Source organism: Borostomias antarcticus (assembly GCF_949987555.1).
Source record: "Borostomias antarcticus genome assembly, chromosome: 22".
Taxonomy (NCBI): Eukaryota; Metazoa; Chordata; class Actinopteri; order Stomiiformes; family Stomiidae; genus Borostomias; species Borostomias antarcticus.
Window position 1 is genome coordinate 12,681,286 of NC_140255.1, and position 22,500 is coordinate 12,703,785.

General features: G+C 45.3%; 1 protein-coding gene across 1 annotated transcript in view; it reads left to right on the forward strand.

Moving 5' to 3' along the window:
* Positions 1-9,681: 9,681 nt before the first annotated feature.
* Positions 9,682-22,500, forward strand: part of cacna1g (calcium channel, voltage-dependent, T type, alpha 1G subunit) — a gene marked incomplete at both ends in the record, with an annotated part of 203,630 nt that continues 190,811 nt past the window's right edge. The window contains 1 exon segment of the mRNA XM_084455864.1: positions 9,682-9,989. Coding sequence (XP_084311990.1) covers positions 9,682-9,989 — 308 coding nt within the window.

Here is a 22,500-nt window from a genome sequence, read left to right on the forward strand (position 1 = left end):
CTTGACGAATGAGAAATTTCTGACAATGTGGGATCAAAGCGTTCATACTCTCTAAAAGCTTCTATTTCACACCAGGCTAGTACAATCCATGAACCCAACCATGAAATTACATCCACTCGTACAAACTGTAAGTGCATAACTGAAAGAGCTTAACTTGTGAACTGATTTCCCACCGGACAACAATAGTAATTATAGCCTGGATAAATACATTTTATATATAATAAATATAAACAAATGCCCAATAAGGCATTACGATTGAACACGGTTGAACACCGGCTCTATGCTTTGATGAAAGTGAAGATAATATCAGGAAATTGGAGCAACGTTTGGTCCTCTGTTCTCTTCATGATTGTTCTGAACGCTAGACAGTATAAATCAGGATGTGTTCGTGCATGGGTCCACCTCCCTGGTCCTCTTCTGCAAAGGGTTAACAGAGAGACAGGTGGGGAGATTAGGAGGGAGAGGAGGAGGAGGGGAGGAGGAGGGCTTGATGATCAATGCGGTAATTAACTATAGGACAAAGTTCATTCAGCGAGCCTGGGAAGGGCCTAATGAGTGTTCAATTACATGCACACATGCACACACAGACGCACACACACAAATGCACCTATCTCATGTAAGAGGAGACGTGGTGTGGCCAGTACCTTAGAGTCATCAGACTATTGACCATACAGTGAGAATCTTGCACATGGGTGCTTATCCAGTGTGGCTGTATAGTGATACGGATCCTTTTCCATTCTACAATGGAGGTGTGCTATTTACCTGTCGATACCCAACCACATCACACACTGATAGACTATAGGCTACCCATTCCATTTACACCTGCATCAGTCCATCGCCATCAGTAATGGGACTGTAAGTCTTAGCAGTCCTGTCAATAAGGCTTGTTATCACCAACTAATGAAGGTAAGCAATAATGAATGAGCTTAGCTCCACAGACACCCTTCTCCTGTGAAAATACAGTAAAACTGACAACAGCATATTGTAGAGTGCTACAGAGACTTCATAAAGCCTGCTCTCTCTCTCTCTCTCTCTCTCTCTCTCTCTCTCTTTGCGTGTGTGTGTTTGTGAGCAGTTAGCCTTAATGATCAAACTAGAAATGGTGCTCAGAGAGCATAGACCTACGCCCCTGAATGCATTTTGTGGCTCTGTGCATGCCAAAATTAAATGGGGTCTAAATTTGCCCATGCTACACCTCCACTGAGTTTCATGAAAAGCAGTCTGGTAGTTTTTGTGTAATCCTAGTTCAAAAAATGATGCTGTTTAATTATCTGACAGATTTGTTAAAATATTTGATTCTGTTGAGTCCACACTGCTAGTCATGTTGTTTGAATTATGTGACCAAATGGACAATATTCTTTTTCAGGCAGTTAACATGACCTTTGTACAAGTAGAGTAACAAATCCATGTTTCTCCATGAGTCATAAAAAGCAATACGGTAGTTTTTGTGTAATCCTAGTCCAAAAAATGACTGGAGGTGAATGGGTGGCTGTATTTAGCCAGCTCTGTTGCACCATGTTTGGGTCACAGCCAGCGGGGGGCAATGCAATGTACTCCGGGCTCTTCCTGCCCACACCCCAGTCCAAACCCTGTGTCTCTAGCACCCCCACACAGGGAGCTGGCTTCATTCTAAATTCTGTTTTCATTTGTGGATCTGGCCCGTGATTCGGATCTACTCCAAAATCGAATGGCTTCTAAGTTGGACCATGCTACACCTCCCCACCAAGTTTCATAAAAATCAATAAAAAAAGTTTTTTTTTTCTCTGAAATAATTTTTTTAATCTCTAATTATTATTATTTTAATATTCTGTGACAAAATACTTTCTCACAAAACTTTTTTTAGTCTCAAATATTATTATTTTTGCTATCAGTGTGAATGTAATAAAGACACAAATCTAACTCCATACGCACGGAACTTGCGATTTGTGACTCGTAGCGGCAGATTCAAGCGGTTGTAGTATTTGTATTTGTGAAAAAATATTCTACAGGTGTGCAACTTTTCCTCTGTGACTACGAATTTACTGTTACACATGTGTGGCTATTTTCTACAAGTACACATTTACTGTTACACATGTGTGGCTATTTTCTACAACTACGAATTTACTGTTACACATGTGTGGCTATTTTCTACAAGTGCAAATTCACTGTTACAGGTGCTCAGCTATTTTGCACCAAATATACCTTCATATTAGCCTATCACTGTCAGTTGTCCTCGCAAATCAACTCACAATGAACGGAAGATCCTGACAGTGCATACCACGACATGAAAACAATACTTCTGGAGTTGAGGACAATCAGTTGTCTGGCTACCATACATGGTTTGTTGGCAACTAGGTTTGACAGCTGGACGATTTATATGTTGCACAGAAAATATGCAGTAGTTTACACTTCGCTCATTGCTATCTAGCAATATCAGGTAGGTACAGTCATAGATATATGGGTACAGTAGGCTATGGAATTAGCTAGTTTGGGTTGCTTGGCTCATTGTTTGGTTACTAGGTCGTATCCAGGGTTGAGAGACATTGCTGAAAGAAAAGGTAATGGACACTTTCCAAACCCATGTTAACTATTGGATGTCATCGCTGTTCCTCCAATAAATATGATATTCAATTTGTAATTTCATAGCAATGTGATTTTGCAGTGAGGGACTATAATGAAACTCAGCAATTTGCAACACATAAATAACATTTCTTTATATTTTAATGTAGAAATGTGAGTAAATGGCACATATTTATTTGTCTTTGGAATGTGGGGCCATGGTATAAGTGGGATAATCAACTCATAGGTGTGCGTTAAACGGTTTTAAGGCACTTCGCTGCGCGTCGGCTGGTTCTTCGCCTCCATGTCGTGACTTAAAACCGTTTAGCGCACACCTACTCGTTGATTATCCCTTACTTATACTGTGGTTATCACAAATATGAAGGAATATGGATTTAATGCATTAAATCAACTTGTGTATGGGGCACCACCCTGTTTTGTACACAGAAACAAGATAACCTTTATCAATAGTCTAATTTATTCATCAATCTCAGTCTGTAGGAGGAGGTCTTGACTCAGTCAAGTGACCTAAGATAATGTGATGATGCTCGGACATGCTCAAAAGTTAATATTTATTGAAGTTATACTAATCAATTATCAAATTAATATTATAACACAATTCAATAATAGATGGAAAAACACATGTGGCAATATGAAAACACAGCAGAAAAGAATGATGTCAGATTATCACAGCCTATCCCAAGTCCTCTAAGCTTACAACACTTGGCATCACACACACATCAAAGAGAATGTTGGATGTCAACCTTACAGTGGTGTGTGAAGCGCGATGTCCGTAGGTGCTGTCTGGTTCAACGAATGGAAGAGGCACGTGACGTGGTGGTCGCTCGGTTCGATGAAGGGGGCAGCGTGCCTGCGCTCCCGCTGGAACAGTGATAGTGGCGTTGCTGCGCGAAGTTGATTTTCGTGGAGTTCAAAGTTCCGTTTCAGAGTTCACAAGTTGCAAATATCTCATTCAAAACCTCTGCTCTCGCCAGAGGTGGATCGTTGAAGAATATTTTCCTAAGCCCCTGTGTCGACTCAGCGATCTTAGGTAACAGTTCAAAATTCCAGATACAGGCTGATTCTCACCAGCCGGCACAAACTTAGAGTTACTGAAGAGGTGAGAGAGAACACGAGAGTGCACGAGAGAGCGAAAGAACGAGAGAAAGAGCTTCCTGTCTGATCCCTTTTTAAGGAGCAGAGAGATGAGGTGTGTCCTGTTTGCATAACAGGCACCCGATTGGTGACTTGGATCACCCAGTGGGCCCCACTCCCATCGTAAAACGGGGGCTCAGATTCTGTACTCACTCTTGAATCATCAAATATCCCGGTTATGGTTTCAACATGATATGACATAATCTTAATCAACATGCATAATCAACTGATTCATGATTTTAGCCAAAGCTGGATACCAAACTTGACTATGGTAGACTTAGCAGCATAGAATCTGTTATTTATAACACATTACAGTTGGATTACAAATACAGTGCATTAGCACCATGACTTTGTTCACCGGGCTTATTCACGTGGTATTTGCATCACATGGTGGGGACGAAGCAATTTCACTTTATTCAAGAAACAAGGCAAAGGATGGAATTTCCTTTGTCTCACTGTGTGAGTGTCTGTGGATGTGGAATGTGGCCTGGCCTGTCGCAAGGGGATGGGGGGAGACAGGATGTGTTCGGTCTGAGGGGTCCTTATCAGTTGTCTCCACATTCCAACCTTCCAGTGACACAGTCTCACAATGTCAGTAGAACTGTTTTGTGGTCAGTAGACAATGGTCAGTAGAACTGTGTTGTCGTTAGTAGACAATGGTCAGTAGAACGGCGTCATGTCCTACACCACTACAACAGCCATGGACAAGAAGGGCGAGGTTGTGTTTTTTGAATGATGAAGGTGTTTGGAGACACCAGGACGGCCAAATATCTTGTTGCTCTACAGTATCTTGCTCACATGTGCAAAATGTGTCACATGATCAAAGTAGGGATGGTAACTCATTGTTCAAGAGACTGGTGGATACAAAAATTTGGCTTGGTGCAAACAAACAAACAAAAAAAGTTGCTCACATGCATGCTGCTGCCCCACCTCCCTGAGGGCCATCTGCACCTCTGAAAAAAAGTTATTTTACCACCCCAAATGTAGAGCATAGCCAGAATTATTTTGTGGGTGTTAGGGTTTGAGGGTGGAGAAGGTAGGACCCAAAATGCAGATGGCAGGAAGGCAGCGCAGGCTCAAAAATAATGTTTTAATCTCAAAAATGCAAAAACGAACAGAGGAACACCAGGGAGCAACGCACTAACACTGACAATGAACCGACAGAGAACAAAGAAAACAGGAGGGCATATATACTAGAACTAGGACACAAGGGAAGGGAACAGGGAACGACGCTGGGACTGGAATGGGACTGGGCTAGAACAAAAGTGGGAACAGAACTAGGGGCTGGGAACTAGAGAGGTAACAAGTTGGGGGCTAGAACAGAGGGGTCTAAGCTAGAGGGACTGGAGTGAAGTGGAACTAGTGAGGAACTGGTGTCTAGAGCTGGGGCTGGGAGGACACAAACCAACATAGAAGACAAGCCAACGAATGCAAGACCAAACACACAAGGAGGCAGCGCAAAACCAGGTGACAATGTGAACAACATGTGCCAAAGTCTCTGGGGGGAGTGCAGGGGCAGTCACTGGGAGGGGAGGTGCTCAGGGTCCAGGAGGGCACAGGAGCTCAGGGGCAGGAGTCCAGGCCGGGAACAGGGACTCAGGGCTAACCGCGGTTCTGGGGCAGGGTTGAGCGATCCAGGCCGGGAACAGGGGGTGAGCTGGGGGGAAAAAGGGCTTCAGGGTCCAGGGGCAGTGGTCCAGGCCGGGAACAGAGGGTGAATAGGGCGATCCGGGGGTCCGGGGCAGGGGCGAGTTTCTGGACCAGGGTCAGGGGGTGAGCAGAGCGAACCAGGGATCCTAGGCAGGGGCGTGGGTCTGGATCGGAAGCAGGGGGTGACCAGAGTGGTTTACGAGGCAGGGGCGAGCAAAGCGAACCAGGGGTCCAGGGCAGCTGCGAGGGTCCGGACTGGGAGCAGGGGACAAGTCGGGCGGACCCAGCCAGAACCACAACAGTGGGTCATCTGAATATTTGCAAATACCTGTAGGTTATTTTACCACCCCAAATGTAGAGAATGACCAGAATTGTTTTGTGGGTCATCTGCACATTGTCTATCACTCTGTAAAAGACAGCTCTGTCACTCAGTAAGAGAAAGGCTGTAGTTTCAAGGGTGTTGTAAAACAAGTTATCCTAACATTAGGTCTAGTATGAAGAAGCATTTTAAATCCCTGGATTGTTTCTCCAAAGCTTTAAGTTTTAAGTTGTGGTCTTATGAAAAATAGGGCTTTATAAGATCTCATGCAAAATACTAAAATCAAATGCAACACTTTCTATAAAGGTCATGTTTATTCATCATAAGCACATTCATAACATTATAATGCACTTATAAGCCTTTATAAAACTCTTTATTAATGTTTATAGTCATACAAGGTTTATAAATTATTATAGGTGGTACTGTGGATATAATGTATTATACCTCCATGCTACACAGCACATTGTAACTACTGTACCAAACTTTAGCCAGTTGTAGACACATCGATTACTGCTCTAATGCATCATAACAGTTTATAAATTCTACATTTCTGAAATGGAATAATGTCTTATAAACATCCATAACACGCAATAGCATGACTTTGTGACCTTTAAGTAAAGTGGCAGCACTGTATAAGGTTATTAGCAATTATACAATTCACAATTTTTATTAGCAATTGTAGCATACAGTACACAATTATGAACGTATGAACCTTATACAGTGCTGTCACTTTACTTACAGCCTACATATACTGCTCATAAGACTTTATAATAGTGTTATAGTTTGGTACAATTGCTGTCATTTTACTTAAAGCTCTGTGTAATCCTAGTCCAAAAAATGACTGGAGGTGAATGGGCGGCTGTATTTGCTGCATGCTGGCTCTGTGGCGCCCCCCTTGGGTCAGAGCTGGTGGGGGGCAATGCAGTGCACTCTGGGCTCTCCCCCCGCACATCCCAGTCCAAACACTGTGTCTCTAGCACCCCCACACAGGGAGATGGCTTCGTTCTAAATTTTGTTTTCATTTATGGATTGGCTTGTGATTTGGATCGGCTCCAAAATGTAATGGGTTCTAAAATGGCCCATGATGCACCCCTTCACTGAGTTTCATACAAATTGGTTGGGTAGTTTTTGCGTAATCATGGTCAATGGAAATAAATGGAGGTGAATGGACAGTACGGCTGTGGTTGGGCGAGCCGTGGACCCGATCTGTGATTCTGATCTGCTCCAAAATTTAAGAGCTTTTAAGTTGGACCATGCTACACCCTTCCACCGAGTATCGAGAAAATTGGTCCAGTTGTTTTTGCGTAATCCTGCTAACAGTCACACATAAGCACGCACACACTCACGCCACCGAAAACATTACCTCTCGCCCTGCGCTGTTGCTGGGGCAGAGGTAATAATGGATGGTGCTATGAAGAAGCAGCTGCTTAGACAGATGCGGTGAAAACTAGACGGCCCATCCATATTGATTTCTTCCTGCTCTCAGATCAATGCCCATACTAAATGATTAAAATAAAGTGTTTGTTAGGAAGAATATGTCCTCAGGGAGGGAGAATAAAGGAGCTTGTATGGCCGTAGAAAAAGAAAGTGTAAATGTAGGTGTGTGTGTGTGTGTGTGTGTGTGTGTGTGTGTGTGTGTGTGTGTGTGTGTGTGTGTGGGGGGGGGGGGGTGTGTGTGTGAGTGAGTGAGTGAGTGAGTGAGTGAGTGAGAGAGAGAGAGAGAGAGAGAGAGAGGGGGGGGGCCTCGCGCCAAAGAAACATCTTCCTCTAGTGGTCACGCTCACCGGCTGCGTGCACGCATTCCATAGCAGTCCTAGTGCACGAGACTAATCGATCTGAGACTGGGTGAATATACAACGCTTCCAACACCTGCGAAGACTACAGACAGAAACACTCTCACCGCAGAACGGACTGGTGTTGGCAAGGGCCTTGGTACTGCAGCAGTAGAAATGTAGCCTATTCATTTCTATCAACTTTGATGATGTGAAGATTAGGAGACATAGAAGTTGAATTAATCACGATGACTGAGATATTAGGCTATTACACAACATAAATAACCTAGGCGTTGAGAATGATGTTAAATAGCCTACACGATCAAATCTTTATATTATTTTACAAACACCAGCATACTGTATGAGAGACTTAAGAGAACAATTATTTGCTTACTTTTATTAACGAAAGCAGGTTCATAAATGAAATTTTGTCTATTTCATAGTTGACAGTAAGTTTCCAGCTGTTTCGCCCCTCCTGTCGGTTGAAATTGAGACTGAGACATATCTTAGCCAATAGAAAAGTGAAGCCAAGTACAGCCCCTTTCAGATTGGTGGATGGGCGCCTTGAGGGGCGGGGACGCGAAGTTTAATCCGAATCCAGCTGTGTGAGTTCGGATGAGGGGATTCGTGGTGGGCTGCCTCGCAGTCCAAAAAGAGTGCAGAAAGGAGACAGAGTGAAAGAGTGTGATATTTCGTTCGGAGTAATGATAAGATGTGATGGAGAAATATCAAACCTTGTTTTTACAGGCCTTGCAAAAATGAGACCTATAGTCTATATGACGCGTTAGGATGCAGCATGGATTTAGAATTGGGAGCTTAAATATTAGGCGCTGTGTTAGTATTTATGAAATACTTCCAGGATACAGTCGCTGAAACTTCTAGGTTTTGAATGGAATTAAGTGTTGGATACTGAAAATCGAGGAGGAAAACAAGGAAAAGGCTAAGAGTGGACGAAACAATTCTGTTTTTTGTTTGTAGCCTAATACATTTTGGTTTGGTTTAGCTCATTTAGCTGGAGGACGGGTAGGAGTGTGGCTGTTGGGATTCCGCAAGTCTCAAAGCCAGAGAAAAAATACTTTACCGGACCTGAGATTTGGAAAGAATTCCAAGTTGTTCTAAAGGGGAATGGTTCTGAAGAGTCCGTGAGTCCCAGAGGAGCTCGAGACTAGAGACCATGCCTGGCGCGCGGTGCCCGTAAAACCTCCGCTGTAACGAACCGAGAGCCACCTGGAAACTATACAGTCCGAGAGACGCGCATACCGTTAATACGCAAGCCGCCGACTCTTCTCCTCCCCAGCCCCTCGCCTGCTTGCCTTTACGCGCGATACGGGCTGCACTTCTGCGAAGAGAATCGATCATGCGATGACTGAGGGCGCTCTGGGCACATCTACTGAGAATAATACAGGTAATACATCATCAATTATGTCTCTGGTAGCCTAATCGATAGGTTTGAGGTGATTAAGGACATTTCTAACGCAAACAGATTTCAGAATAACCTAGGCTATCCATGCTGGCAAAATGCTTGATGCAAGTTTTGAAACAATACGATTTATATTCATATAATTTATATGATTTGGTGGTAGGCTATTTGTCAGACAATTAAGAGAAGAAATTCATGAAATTCACTCAATCTTCGCCATGGGCGCTCATTGGTCCTATATTTTGTGATAAAATAGCCTATTGTAAACACATGTTTTTTATGACATCTCGGCTAGTCTAAATTTCCAATGTATTTAATTAAATGTATTTAATTTAAAAATATGGAAATCATGCATTAAAATTAGGTGCATATTTTCGAGAAATCTAATAACGCAGCCCCCCTGCTCCCAACTGTAGCCTATTTCGCTCCAATATTTGGATCTAATTATAAGCATATGTTGGAGACCAGATCTTTTTTTTCTTTTTTTTTTTACAGAATTTAAATTTTACAGAAGTCTTAACAGTTGTCTCCTTGAATTTACCAAAAACGTTTTAGCCCAGGCTATATGTATTGCCTTTAGCCTGTATGTTTCAAAGTTCTCAATGCACATCACATGAGTTGGCTACTTATTTAACCTTATATTTTCTGTGATATAACTAAATGGAATCGATCTGCAGTCCACACATTTCCGCGTAGCCTATGTGGACAAGTCAGTTTGTTGTGCGCACTGACGCTTACTGCCCAAGCCATATTTATGCATGTCATTGTTTATTAGCCTATGTTTATGAAATCATATGTTTATGCATTCCCGTCGCTGCAGGGGGTGAATGATGGCCGAAGATGGGGGACATCTCTCCGGGGACCCCGGCGCCAGGGACGGGGAGGGTCGCTCCTCTCTCCCCAGAACTTTCATACGGCTGAATGACCTGTCTGGAGGCGGTGGACGAAGCGCGGAACGCAGCGAGGTGGAGCCGGCAGCGGCGGCGGCTCCTGACGGAGCGTCTACGGCCGGGGAGGAAGCGTCGGCGAGCGGCGGAGAAAGTCTGCCCTACCCCACCATGGCACCGGTGGTGTTTTTCTACCTGAAGCAAACCACTCGTCCACGGAGCTGGTGTCTGAAAATGGTCAACAACCCATATCCTTTCATTTAGAACGTAGGGCGGGAATGCGCATCCCTCGCTCCCTCCCTGCGCGCACATGCGCCCAGTTGCCTACAGCGAGGTAAGATGCACCTGCTTTGTTAGTCTGGTTGGCGGGAAAGAGAGGAGAGGCTCCCCTGTGAGATAAGTGCACTACAACCTAGGGGTTGTGAAAATGAACCGTGTTTGTCAAAGGTCACACTAACAAATAAGGTGTAAAGCATACACCCTCTCCTCAGACCTACGTCTGTGGAGACTTGACAGAGGCCTATCCTACATGCTAAGGCTTAGATAAGAGTTAGAGTTAGCTAGATAAGACTAAAAAATGATGTCATGGCTGGTCCTATGTCAGCCTTTGGACTGTCTGGTTTCACCCGTGTAGTCCTTAGGGAATGTCTGTTCTTATAGTTCTGGATATGAGAATATGAACTAGCTGGAGCTACTCTGCGAGTGCTGTGTTGAATGCTGAAATCAATTCTGTAACTTGAGGGTTGTAGGTCTACACACACCCTTTGTGTGTTTCTTGCTTTTTCTCTTGATTCGTGACATAACCCTGCCATAGTTTTGTGATTGGTTTTGATTGATTATTTATAATTAGCCTACAGCTTGGTAAAAAGTTAATGTCCCCCTCCACCCAACTACTGGCAGTTGAGTCAGTGGAGGTACTTGTAATGTGGATGTAGCATAATTAGTTTATTGATAAGCCTATGCACCAGCTAGCTGGTTATTGACTCCTGGGTGGTGGTCCTCTTGAGTGTCAAGCTGCTACTGGAGTGGTGATTCTGAGTCTTTTATTGAATCATACCTGAGAGACACTAGTCCACTATCGATTCATGTGTATATATATGGTGTGTATGTGTTGATTCATGTGTATATATATGGTGTGTATGTGTTGATTCATGTGTATATATATGGTGTGTATGTGTTGATTCATGTGTATATATATGGTGTGTATGTGTTGATTCATGTGTATATATATGGTGTGTATGTGTTGATTCATGTGTATATATATGGTGTGTATGTGTTGATTCATGTGTATATATATGGTGTGTATATATATGGTGTGTATGTGTTGGCACATAGACTCTGTGATGTGTGCTTGGGGAGCTCCTTGCAGCCTTTATTTTTATGTTAGGGATTAGGATTGCGTGTGTGTGTGTGTGTGACATGTTTATAATAACCGCTTCAGTGTCGTCTTCTCCTCTCAAACCTGCTCCTCGGACTCATTTGTTTACCCATATCCCCCATCCCATCCCATCCCATCCCATCCCATCCCATCCCATCCCATCCCATCCCATCCCATCCCATCCCATCCCATCCCATCCCATCCTATCCCATCCCATCCCATCCCATCCCATCCCATCCCATCCCATCCCATCCCATCCCATCCCATCCCATCCCATCCTATCCTATCCTATCTCATCCCATCCTATCCTATCCTATCCTATCCTATCCCATCCCATCCTATCCTATCCCATCCTATCCTATCCTATCCTATCCTATCCTATCCTATCCTATCCTATCCTATCCTATCCTATCCTATCCTATCCTATCCCGTCCTATCACATCCTATCCTATCTCATCCCATCCTATCCTATCCTATCCTATCCTATCCTATCCTATCCTATCCTATCCTATCCTATCCTATCCCATCCCATCCCATCCCATCCCATCCCATCCCATCCTATCCTATCTCATCCCATCCTATCCTATCCTATCCTATCCTATCCTATCCTATCCTATCCTATCCTATCCTATCCTATCCTATCCCATCCTATCCTATCCTATCCCATCCTATCCTATCCTATCCTATCCTATCCTATCCTATCCTATCCTATCCTATCCTATCCTATCCTATCCTATCACATCCTATCCTATCCCATCTCTCCCTCTTCCCTCCTCTCTCCTCCTCTCCCCTCCTCTCCTCCAGTGATTTCATTGAGTTTCTCCTTCCCTAGATTCAAGATCAAGATTTCTTTATTTGTCACATGTAGTGTACGTGATCAGTCACAGTGAAATGTTACTGCTGACTCCAAGACTATGCTCTAGTACCCCTTCTTCCTCTTTTTATCTGATTCTTCCTTCCCTCTCTTCTTCTGTCCCCACGAAAGGTTCGCTCTGGTGACTGACAACCCCAGCCACTGCACAGACACACCTACAGATATGTTCTCCAGCCAAATAGACAGCCAGCTATCCGGCCAGCCGGCCAGCCGGTCAGCAAACCGTTCAGCTAGTGAACCAGCCAGTTGTTCAACCAGCCATCCAGCCAACTAGTCAGTCAGCTGGTCTGGTCCAGTCAGTGCGTTGCTTCAATGACAATCACACAGACAGGAGTAGTGAATAGCTACGCGCCGGCAGCTTTTCCTCGGTCGTCTCCGGGGCCGTGCTCCAGGGGCCACAGGAAACGCCCCCGGTGTCTCATAACCTGTGCTCTCTTCCATACAGTCATGGCGTTCAGTTCCTCAACAGTGTTCAGTCCACAGAGACGTTGCTTCGCTCGACACAAGCCCCTTTTACTGTAACCGCAGTGACGTGACGACACCCCCTCATAGCCTCTGTCTGCTGCACCATGACGGGGAAACTTGGAGGGGGTCATCTGAGGAAAAGCTGGCGTTTAGATAAGTCAGTCAGGCCAGAGCCTGGTGGGACTGCAGTATGGATGTGAAACCCACGGCTGGCTTGTTAAGTCTCAGCTTTGCTGTGAGGGGTGTGTGTGTGTGTGTGTGTATGTGTGTCAATGGCACACAGTGCTAGCTCTCTCTCTCTCTCTCTTTGTCTCTCCTTCTTTTTCTTTCTCTCTCTCTCTCTCTCTTTCTCTGTGCATAGCTAACGCCGTGCCTTTGTAGCCCAGACGTCTTAGTGTGTGTGTTTGTGTGTGTGTACAGTATGTGTCTGGAGAGATTTTATTTAGACGTTCCTCTTCATCCATATTTGACCTTTAATGTGTATCCATTGTGATTCAAGAAAAGGTCAGCTGGTTCTGTAATACTCTGTAATATAACTGAGATCGATCTGTCTCTGCTACCCCCCACGGAGTCTGTGTGTGTGTGTGTGTGTGTGTGTGTGTGTGTTTGCGTGTATGTAGTCATTATTCCACTCAGCATACTCAGCATTCTGAGAGCAGAATGCATACCAACGTACCTGAACACTGACTGCGGCAATACACCTCCATCTCCATCTATGTCTCTCCCAACCTCCCTCTCTCTCTCTCTCTCTCTCTCTCTCTCTCTCTCTCTCTCTCTCTCTCTCTCTCTCTCTCTCTCTCTCTCTTTCAGCCTACCTGCTATCCTGACTCCTGATATCTGGTGCTATCTATACCTTGCTCACATTATGTGTATAGCAGAGGTTGTTATTAAATATATATGGTAGTATATTAGGGGTGTAACGATACACTAATCTCACGAAACAATACATGATATTGGGTTGACAATAAGAATACGATACGATACACTAAGGGCAGGTGTGAAGCGTTGCAGTAGCGCTGCTGTTCACACCAATAGTGCATTTCTCCACATTTCTACTCCAATACACTGAATTTAGAGCTTAACTGTTGTAATATCATGGATAGGCCTAGAGACAAAAGACGTGTTTGTTACCAGCGTTGTGTAGCCAGCGTTCACTGATATACAATAAACATATCACGATAATGTTTTCACCTTGACGATACATATTGTGACGCTTCTGTATCGCGATATATTGTGGCACGATATATTGTTACACCCCTATAGTATATATACACAATAGCTGTGTTCGGAATCGCTCCCTCGTTCCCTCACTCCCTATTCCCTATATAGGGTTCACTATGTAGTGAACTACCTAGGGAATGGTTTAAGGAGTATTCGGACACTACACCAAACGTCACAAAAATGCGTCGGTCATTCGTGTGATGCAAGCGGATGCGCCCAGTATCGTGTAAACAAACAAGTCTAACAGGGAGCATTCACGCTGCAGGTTGAGATGTACTCACTCAGGTAGTATCGGATTTGCTTTTGTGTGTTCATTTTGAATGTTAAATCCCAAATAAAGTGTTGAAATTTAAATTCTAATCATGTGCATGTGTGGTTTTTCTACTTTGGTCATGTCTGTTAATTGCAAGATGTAACGTTGGCTATAGCCGCGCCCCCTAGCTAGCTATGAAGCGCACGATCAAGTAACATGTTTACAAACATTACATGTTTACGATTTAGCTCCGCAAGCTAGAGTTCCTTCAGTTTATACACGAAAGTTGCCGCCGCCATCCTCCGTTCACAGCCCTCTTCGCGAGACAACTGAACTGCATTGCATTGTGGTATACCGGACAAAATGTAGGGTACATGCACTGTACCCTGGAAATCAAGGTGACTTGTGGGTAATAAATAGTGGACTATATAGGGAACGAAAATTCCGTGGAGAATTCGGACACTACAAACAAAATGGCTGACGCCCTATATAGTGCACTATATAGTGAATAGGGAGCGATTCCGAACACAGCTAATGTATACAGAGTATATAGTATTTACACAGTATTATACTATTACACAGTTTATAAAATTATGATCACACACACACACACACACACACACATATATATACTGTATGTGTGTGTGTGTGTATGAGCGTGCAAGTGTGTGTGTGTGATAATCCAAAAAATACATCAACCACATCATATCCCTCAACAAACTCTACTGCAATTAGAGACCACTTCTACCCCTTTGCTGCAGGCAGGGCACAAGTAAGCCCCTGGCCCTGAAATCCCAGAGTGGCCCCTGGAGGCCCCTGGCACACAGTGTACAGACAGAGGGTAATTAGGACCCCTGGAAACTCACTCAGGTATTTAGGGCCTAATTGAAGACCCCTGGGGCACCGCTGTGAGTGATGTGGTGCCCGGCATGTTGCCTGTGTGAAATTCCCTGTGCTGGTTTTGCTAATGATTGCTGTGTCTGGGCAAGTGTGAGAGAGGCAGAGAGAGTGTGAGTTAGTGCCTGCGTGTGTTTGTGCGAGCTTCCTGGAAGGCAAACAAATACACACACGCACACACACACACAAACACACACACACACACACACACACACACACACACACACACACACACACACACACACACACACACACACACACACACACACACACACACACACACACACACACGTAGGACTCCCGTAGGTGTCTCCTCTCTGTCAAGGGGGCTTGATCTTGCCAGGGCCGAGGAGGAGAGGAGAGATGGGAATGCGTCCAGCTCTCTCTCTCTGTCTATCTCTCTTTTTCGCCATCCTCTCCCTCTGAGTTAAGCAGAGGATTACATGTCCTGGTGCATTGAGCGATGGCACCTCGCTGACATCCAGCTTGTCACTCTATCTGAACAGTGCTATGGCAACACCTGTAGGAATAAAGCCAGCGGTATTGACTTACAGTAGACTTCCAGTACCAGTAAAACAAGGAGCATTCTGCTGATGGATCTCAGAAATAATAGAGGCTGAAGTCAACACTTACTCAATCAGCAGAAAATGTGTTCTTCCCTCTCTCTTCCCTCTTGGCTCCGCAGTTGAAAGCCTCTCTCGTTGGCTCGGGAGGGGGAGCGGTTGCCATTTCCATCGTGTCCAAAACCCCAACCCCCAGTTGGAGAGCGCTTGGGTTTTCAGAGAGCATTTTTAAGAGGTGAAAAAGTGGGCCAGGGTGAGCCAACGACTTTACTTTCATATTTATTTGCTCTCTCTCTCTCTCTCTCTCTCTCTCTCTTTCTTTCTCCATCTCTATTCTCTCTCTCTCTCTAGTCTCCGCCTGTCTACTTTTCTGCAGAGAATTTCAGACGTCTAAAAATACTTCACATTTATCACAGGTGTGTGTGTGTGTGTGTGTGGGGTGGGGGGGGGACTTGCCCATGTGTGTGTGTATGTGTGTGTGTGTGTGTGTGTGTGTGTAGATGTACTGTATACTACCATCTACCAATACTGAGAAGACATCTATAGATCTCCAGGTCTCGATCTGAACTCAGAATGATCATTCCTGATGGAGTGGGATTACCATTATGTTTGATGAAGTATTTATGTTTGCTTAAGCATGCTAGGATTCCCCTGTGGCGTGTCACTGTGTGTGTAGTATGTAGTGTGGCGTGATTCATGTCTCACTGAATGTATGATCTCTCTGATATGTACAGTATGTAATTGCATGCCAGGCACTTTGAAATATATGTATGGTTTTCCGACTGTGTGTGTGTGTGTGTGTGTATACTGAATGTGTGTGTGTGAGGATTTCAAAGGATTTTAGAAACCCCCATTGCTATCTGTAACACACACACACATACACACAGACACACATAAAGTGAAGTGATGATGCTGAAGCTGCTCAAGCCAAATAGTGATTAATTGGTAGCAGTGAGGAAAATCAGTGTGTGTGTGTCCAGTGTCTGATGTACATCAGCCAGTGCACATCCAACCAATGAATGTGAGAATTAGTGCTTGAATAACAGTGTTATAGTGATCTGGGGAGGAGAGAGATGGAGAGAGGGAGAGAAAGAAAGGGAGGAAGAGAGAGAGAGAGAGGAAGAGAGAGAGAGAGAGGAAGAGAGAGAGAGAGAGAGAAAGGAAGAGAGAGTGAGAGAGAGAGAGAGAGAGAGGAAGAGAGAGAGAGAGAGAGAAAGGAAGAGAGAGAGAGAGAGAGAGAGAGAGAGAGGAAGAGAGAGAGAGAGGAAGAGAGAGAGAGAGAGAGGAAGAGAGAGAGAGAGAGAGGAAGAGAGAGAGAGACAGAGAAAGAGGTCAGGCCCCATCCATGGGGAGTCTATACTTAATGAGGAGCTTTGTTCTAGCTATTACACAAGACAGACTGAATAACTAAGAAAGCTGTTTCGGTTGTTTGTGCGTGTGTGTGTGCGTGTGTGTGTGTGTGTGTGTGGCGTGCCTCTGAACATTGACTTGATATTCAGATTGGAGGGTTGCTATGATGTTGCTATGAGGTCTTCTAGGCTAGAGGTCAGGGTTAGACAGATGAAGACCGCTGGGGTTGGTCTGTCAGTTCATCTGAGACATTTTGCTGTTTGTCTGGTGAATCCATCTCACTCCGGTTGTGTGTGTATCTGCGTGTGCGCGTGTGTGTGTGTATGTGTGTGTGTGTGGGGGGGGGGGGGGCGTCATGAGAGAGAGGGAAACCTGATATATGTCCTATGAGACAATGACCACAGTGATTCAGGAGCTAACCACAACCTCCACATACACCGGTAGGACCACTCTCTCTCTCTCTCTCTCTCTCTCTCTCTCTCTCTCCTTCTCCCTCTTTGACTCTCTTTCTTTGGCTCTGACAATGAGTGTGGGTGGGGGGCAGGGGGGAGAGAGAGCGAGAGAGAAAGAGGGAGAGACTCCAGACTTGTGTTTTATGACTCTTTGTTTGTGTGTGTGTGTGTGTGTTGTGTCTTTAATAGAAAGCGTTTTTGTGATGGCGTTGGTTGTATTTCTTTATTTCTCTTGTCAGACATGTGCTGTGCTCTTCCCCAGGACTCCAGTGGCCTAGTTAACTAATGAATGTGAATCCAGTAAAAACCACAGGCTGGCTCCCCAACGGAGGGATGGAGAGAGGGAGGGAAAGAGGGGAGGGAGAGAGAGAGGGAGGAGAGAGAGAGAGAGAGAGAGAGAGAGAGAGAGAGAGACTTTTACTGATGTGTTTTCTCCAAACCTTGAAACCACTCCTCTCAGACCTCTCTGTGATCATTCCTCTCATTCTGTATGTAGTCTGTGTGTGTGTGTGTGCCTTTGCGTGTGTGTGTGTATGTGTCTATGTGTGTGTGTGTGTGTCTTCGCGTGTGTGTGTGTATGTAGTCTATGTGTGTGTGTGCCTTTGCGTGTGTATGTGTTTATGTGTGTGTGTGTGTGTGTGTCTTTGCGTGTGTGTGTGTATGTAGTCTATGTGTGTGTGTGCCTTTGCGTGTGTGTGTGTATGTGTCTATGTGTGTTTGTGTGTATGTGTCTTTGCGTGTGTGTGTGTATGTAGTCTATGTGTGTGTGTGTCTTTTCGTGTGTGTGTGTGTGTGTGTAGTCTATGTGTGTGTGTGTCTTTGCGTGTGTGTGTGTATGTAGTCTATGTGTGTGTGTGTATGTAGTCTGTGTGTGTGTGTGTCTTTGTGTGTGTGTGTGTCTATGTGTGTGTGTGTGTCTTTGCGTGTGTGTGTGTATGTGTCTATGTGTCTTTGCGTGTGTGTGTGTATGTGTCTATGCGCGTGTGTGTGTGTGTCCCACCTTCACTAGCTTGTCTGTTGATTTGTGACTCCCTGTATTCTTTTCACTAAATGTGTTTGTGTAAGAGATTGCATGTGTGTGTCTGTGTGTGTGTGTGTGCTCACATGCATCCGTGTGTTCTTGTGCCTGTCCACACATTGAATTGACCAGTAATTAATGAGTAATCAATGCTGCAGAGAGCAGAGCCAGTCAGCAGAGCGTCAAACCCTCGTTAATCGCTGAGGGCTCTCAGATCCCCTTCTGATTGAGCTGTTTGATTTTCTGTCATTCTCTCTTCCACACTATTTCTGTTGATGTGTGTGTGTGTGTGTGTGTGTGTGCATGTGTGCGTGAGTTTGTGCGCACGTGTGTGTGTGTGTGCATGTGTGTTTGTGTGTGTGTGTGTGTGTGTGTGTGTCTGTGTGTGTGCGCGGGGGGTCAAATCAAAAAACTTATAATCTCACTTTCTTTTCTTTCTAATCCTACCTTGTCCCTTCAATATCTCCCGCTGGCTTCTTTGCGCTGTTGCTATGTCTCCCGGCCTCCGTCCCAGACCCCCCCTCTCTCTCCCTAGTCCCCTACCCTCTCTTTCTCTCCCCCCCCCTCCTCTCTCTCTCTCTCTCTCTCTCTCTCTCTCTCTCTCTCTCTCTCTCTCTCTCTGCTGCTCCTCTCTGTGCTCTCCTTGGGCTGTTTCGTGAGATGTCTGTAAGTTTATGTAGGACTCTGGCCAGGATTTTCCTACCAGCTTTTTCTCATTAGGGTATTGTAGAAGCCTGGGCTTGGCTGCACAGAATGGCATGAGCGGGGAGAGAGAGAGAGAGAGAAAGAGGGAGAGAGGAGAGGAGCGGAGTGGAGGAGAAGGAGGGCTGCCCGGGATATATGTTGGCTCCGACAAACCTCCAAGTCTCATTGGGCATCTGAATCCAGTTACCTAAACTCTCTTAGCACTGTCTGTCCAAAGACTTACCTAATACTCAGACCGCTCTCTCTCCCTCCCTCACCTCTCCTGCACCCCCTCCAACTGTTCAGCCAACAATTCCCTCCTCCACTATTTTAGTCATACCTACTGTATTTGTTCTTTGATTTACCTCAAGTGGTCTCCTTCATTCTCTCTCACACTCTCACTTTTTCTCACTCCCCTCTCCCTCCCTCCCCCTCCCTCTCTCTCCCTCCCTCCCTCCCCCTCCCTCTCTCTCTCTCTCTCCCTCCCTCCCCCTCCCTCTCTCTCTCCCTCCCTCTCTCTCTCTCCCTCCTTCCATCCCCCTCCCTCTCTCTCTCCCTCCCTCCCGCTCCCTCCCGCTCCCTCTCTCTCTCTCTCCCCCTCCCTCCCTCCCTCTCTCTCTCTCTCTCTCTCTCTCTCTCTCTCTCTCTCTCTCTCTCTCTCTCTCTATCTCTCCCTCTGTCTCTCTCTCTTTCTCTCTCTCTCTCTCTCTCTCTCTCTCTCTCTCTCTCCCTCCCTCATAATATTAACCAGTTTCACAACAAGCTACCAGACAGACGGGGAGCTGTTTTACACTTCCTCCCTCTCCCTCCCTTCTTTTTTCAGGTGTTTTTACACATCCTCTCTCCTTTCCTCTCTTCTTCCACACACACGTACACACACACACACACACACACACACGAGCGCTCTCTCTTTCTTTGTTCAGGAGTCTTAATTGTCTGAAGAAGTTGGCGTTATTGAAGAGAAAGAACGTGGGGGATGAGAGGATGAGAGGATGAGAGGATGAGAGGATAACACAGAGAGGGGGAGGAAGGATAGACAGGGAGGAGGTGTAGAAAGAAAGGGGGTATTTGGGGGGGTTTGGGGGGTCTTCGAGGTAGTGTGTGTGTGTGTGTGTGTGTGCTGGCGTGGGGGCTTGGGGAGCAGCAGGATGCCAGGTCTGGCAGAAATCCCCTTTTTAGGCCATGCGTCTAACTGGGACTCAGGTGGCAGTGACACACACCAGACTGGCCACTTGCCTTATCTCGGCTCGCACACACATACAGGCAGGCGCGCATGCACACATACACACACACACACGCACACACACACACACGTCTGTCTGTCATGGCATCAGAGCTCTAATCAGACTTCCCCTGCTGCAGGATGGTGAGGCTGGGAAGTAGGGATGAAAAGAGAGATTTCTTATTATAGATAACAAACGAGTGATATTAATACCTCGGGAGCGGAAAGCCTAAGTCATGACATCTCCCTTGCTTCTGTGTGTGTGCGTGTGTGTGTCCTGTCCCAGTCCCCTGATTGAAGAGGTCCCTGTTCTCCTAGTCTCTTCGTATCAGTAGATTATACTGTAGGCTACGTGTATAATGCATGTAGCCTATTAGACAGAAGGTGTCAGGGCCAGTCAGAGCGTCACAGCCAGTATCTGAAATTAACCTTTCGGCTCACCTACCAAGCGGAACTTGTACTGTTAGATGAAAAAGTCTACCCACCAAGCTTCTTTATTTTTTTTTACCGTTGAAAATCAAAAATAGCCTTTTTGTATCACTTACACTTTCACATAGGTTACGATTCATTGAGAGACCAGTGTGCTGCTGTAGGCTACTGAATCAAATAAACAATAAAAAAAACTGTCCAGAAAATTAGGAGATTTGGAGCAAAATTACATTTCAAGGTTTCGTGGCCTGAATGCTCTCCAGCTTCGTAAACCAAGAACAGATGAGTGGTTGTTCCTGTAGTCGACTAGACGCCGGTGTGTCATACTCAAGCCATCCTCTGCAAGCTCCATCGTCATCGTATCTACGCTTCTCACAAAGAGTTTTCGGTTAAACGTCTTCGTGTCTCTTCGTCCTCCCTTTCCTCGATATGGAGACTCAGTTCATACTGTACATGTAGCCTATCCTATGTAAGACATTTCCTCCCCGCCATCAGCAGGGCTGGACTGAGACAAAGATTAGGCCCTGCCATGTGGCTCAGACCGGCCCACCACAATCACTCGGACACCGCCCATCAACATCCTGGTAGTCTGTTCAATATGCTTATGATGCACATCTACCATTCATGAAAACCTCTATAGAGCTGAGTAAGTGTCATGGACAGATCAAGTATACCAATGCAAGTGTGTACTCACTCACTGTTGACTTACTCTACGGTGATGAGATGTGGCGGGCATGTCATGGATACATGGTGTCAACAGTGTCGTCATAGACGCACACAGTAAGGTGTTTATCTTAAAGTACATTTATCTACACTGAGCTGAAATGAAACCAGTGCACATAACTACAAAAATAAAAACATATTACTAGAGAAAATAACATTTAAACAGCTTAAAATGCATAGGGAATGGGGGAAAATGGGAACTAACAGTCAACACAGATTCAAGATGTTAACCTAAAATGTAGGCTATGCCATACATTTGTAGTTACTAACATCAGAATACATGGACTCTAAGCTGTGGTTACATTACTTACAGTATGTAGCTAGTTACAACATATGCTAATTTTCGCTATGTTAAACTCCATTGACTTATGCTAAAAATGTTAGCGATCTAAAAGTCCGCTATTTTCTGGCTTTTGGGGTCTTTCAAGAGGGGCGGAGGGTCCCGTTGGGGGGGCGGGCCTCCAAAGCATTGGTAGGGGAAACTGGCAGCTATCATCCCTAGCCTAAGTCAATTGCATCAGACGCTCAACTCCCAAATGCCCTGGCTAGTTAGCTACAGCTGCTTACCTCTTTAGCTGCTGTACCCTCTGTATCCTCCACCTCCACTGTCACAACTGACTCAACGTCAGACTCTGTGTCGCTAGTGTCAGATGCCTCGTACTCGACTAACGACGCACGGTGTTGCTGACGCACGGTGTTTCTGACTAGCAGCAGTGCTAGTGTTAGCAGCAGTGCTAGTGCTTGCAGCCGGTAGCATTTCTGTAGGACCCCCAGCCCCCACAGTCGTTCCAGAGAACATATATGGAATTTTGACATATTTCGAGGCATCCTCTGCCAACTTTTTCAATGTCTTTTCCTGGATTTTCTGGGCACTCCCTTTGCGCTTTCTATCCATTTTGCCTCGTCATGACTCACGATTTTGACATTGGGATGTCGTGGACCATCAGGTCAGGGGGAGGGCTGGAGGGGTCATGGTTGAGCCTACCAGAGGAAGGGGGGTTGGTCTTAAGCATGTGATTGGCCCAGCCCAGTGTCAGTATAGAAAATGAACCAATTAACCATTTTTTGGGGGCGTTTTTTTTTTTTTCATAGCCTACCGGCCCGAACTGGACCGGCCCACCGGCCACCGGGCCTGTAGAATATAATGTCAGTCCAGCCCTGGCCATCAGTAAAACTATTTTATTTTATACTAATTTGTTGCAATTCAGCTACAACAATTTACCTACTAGT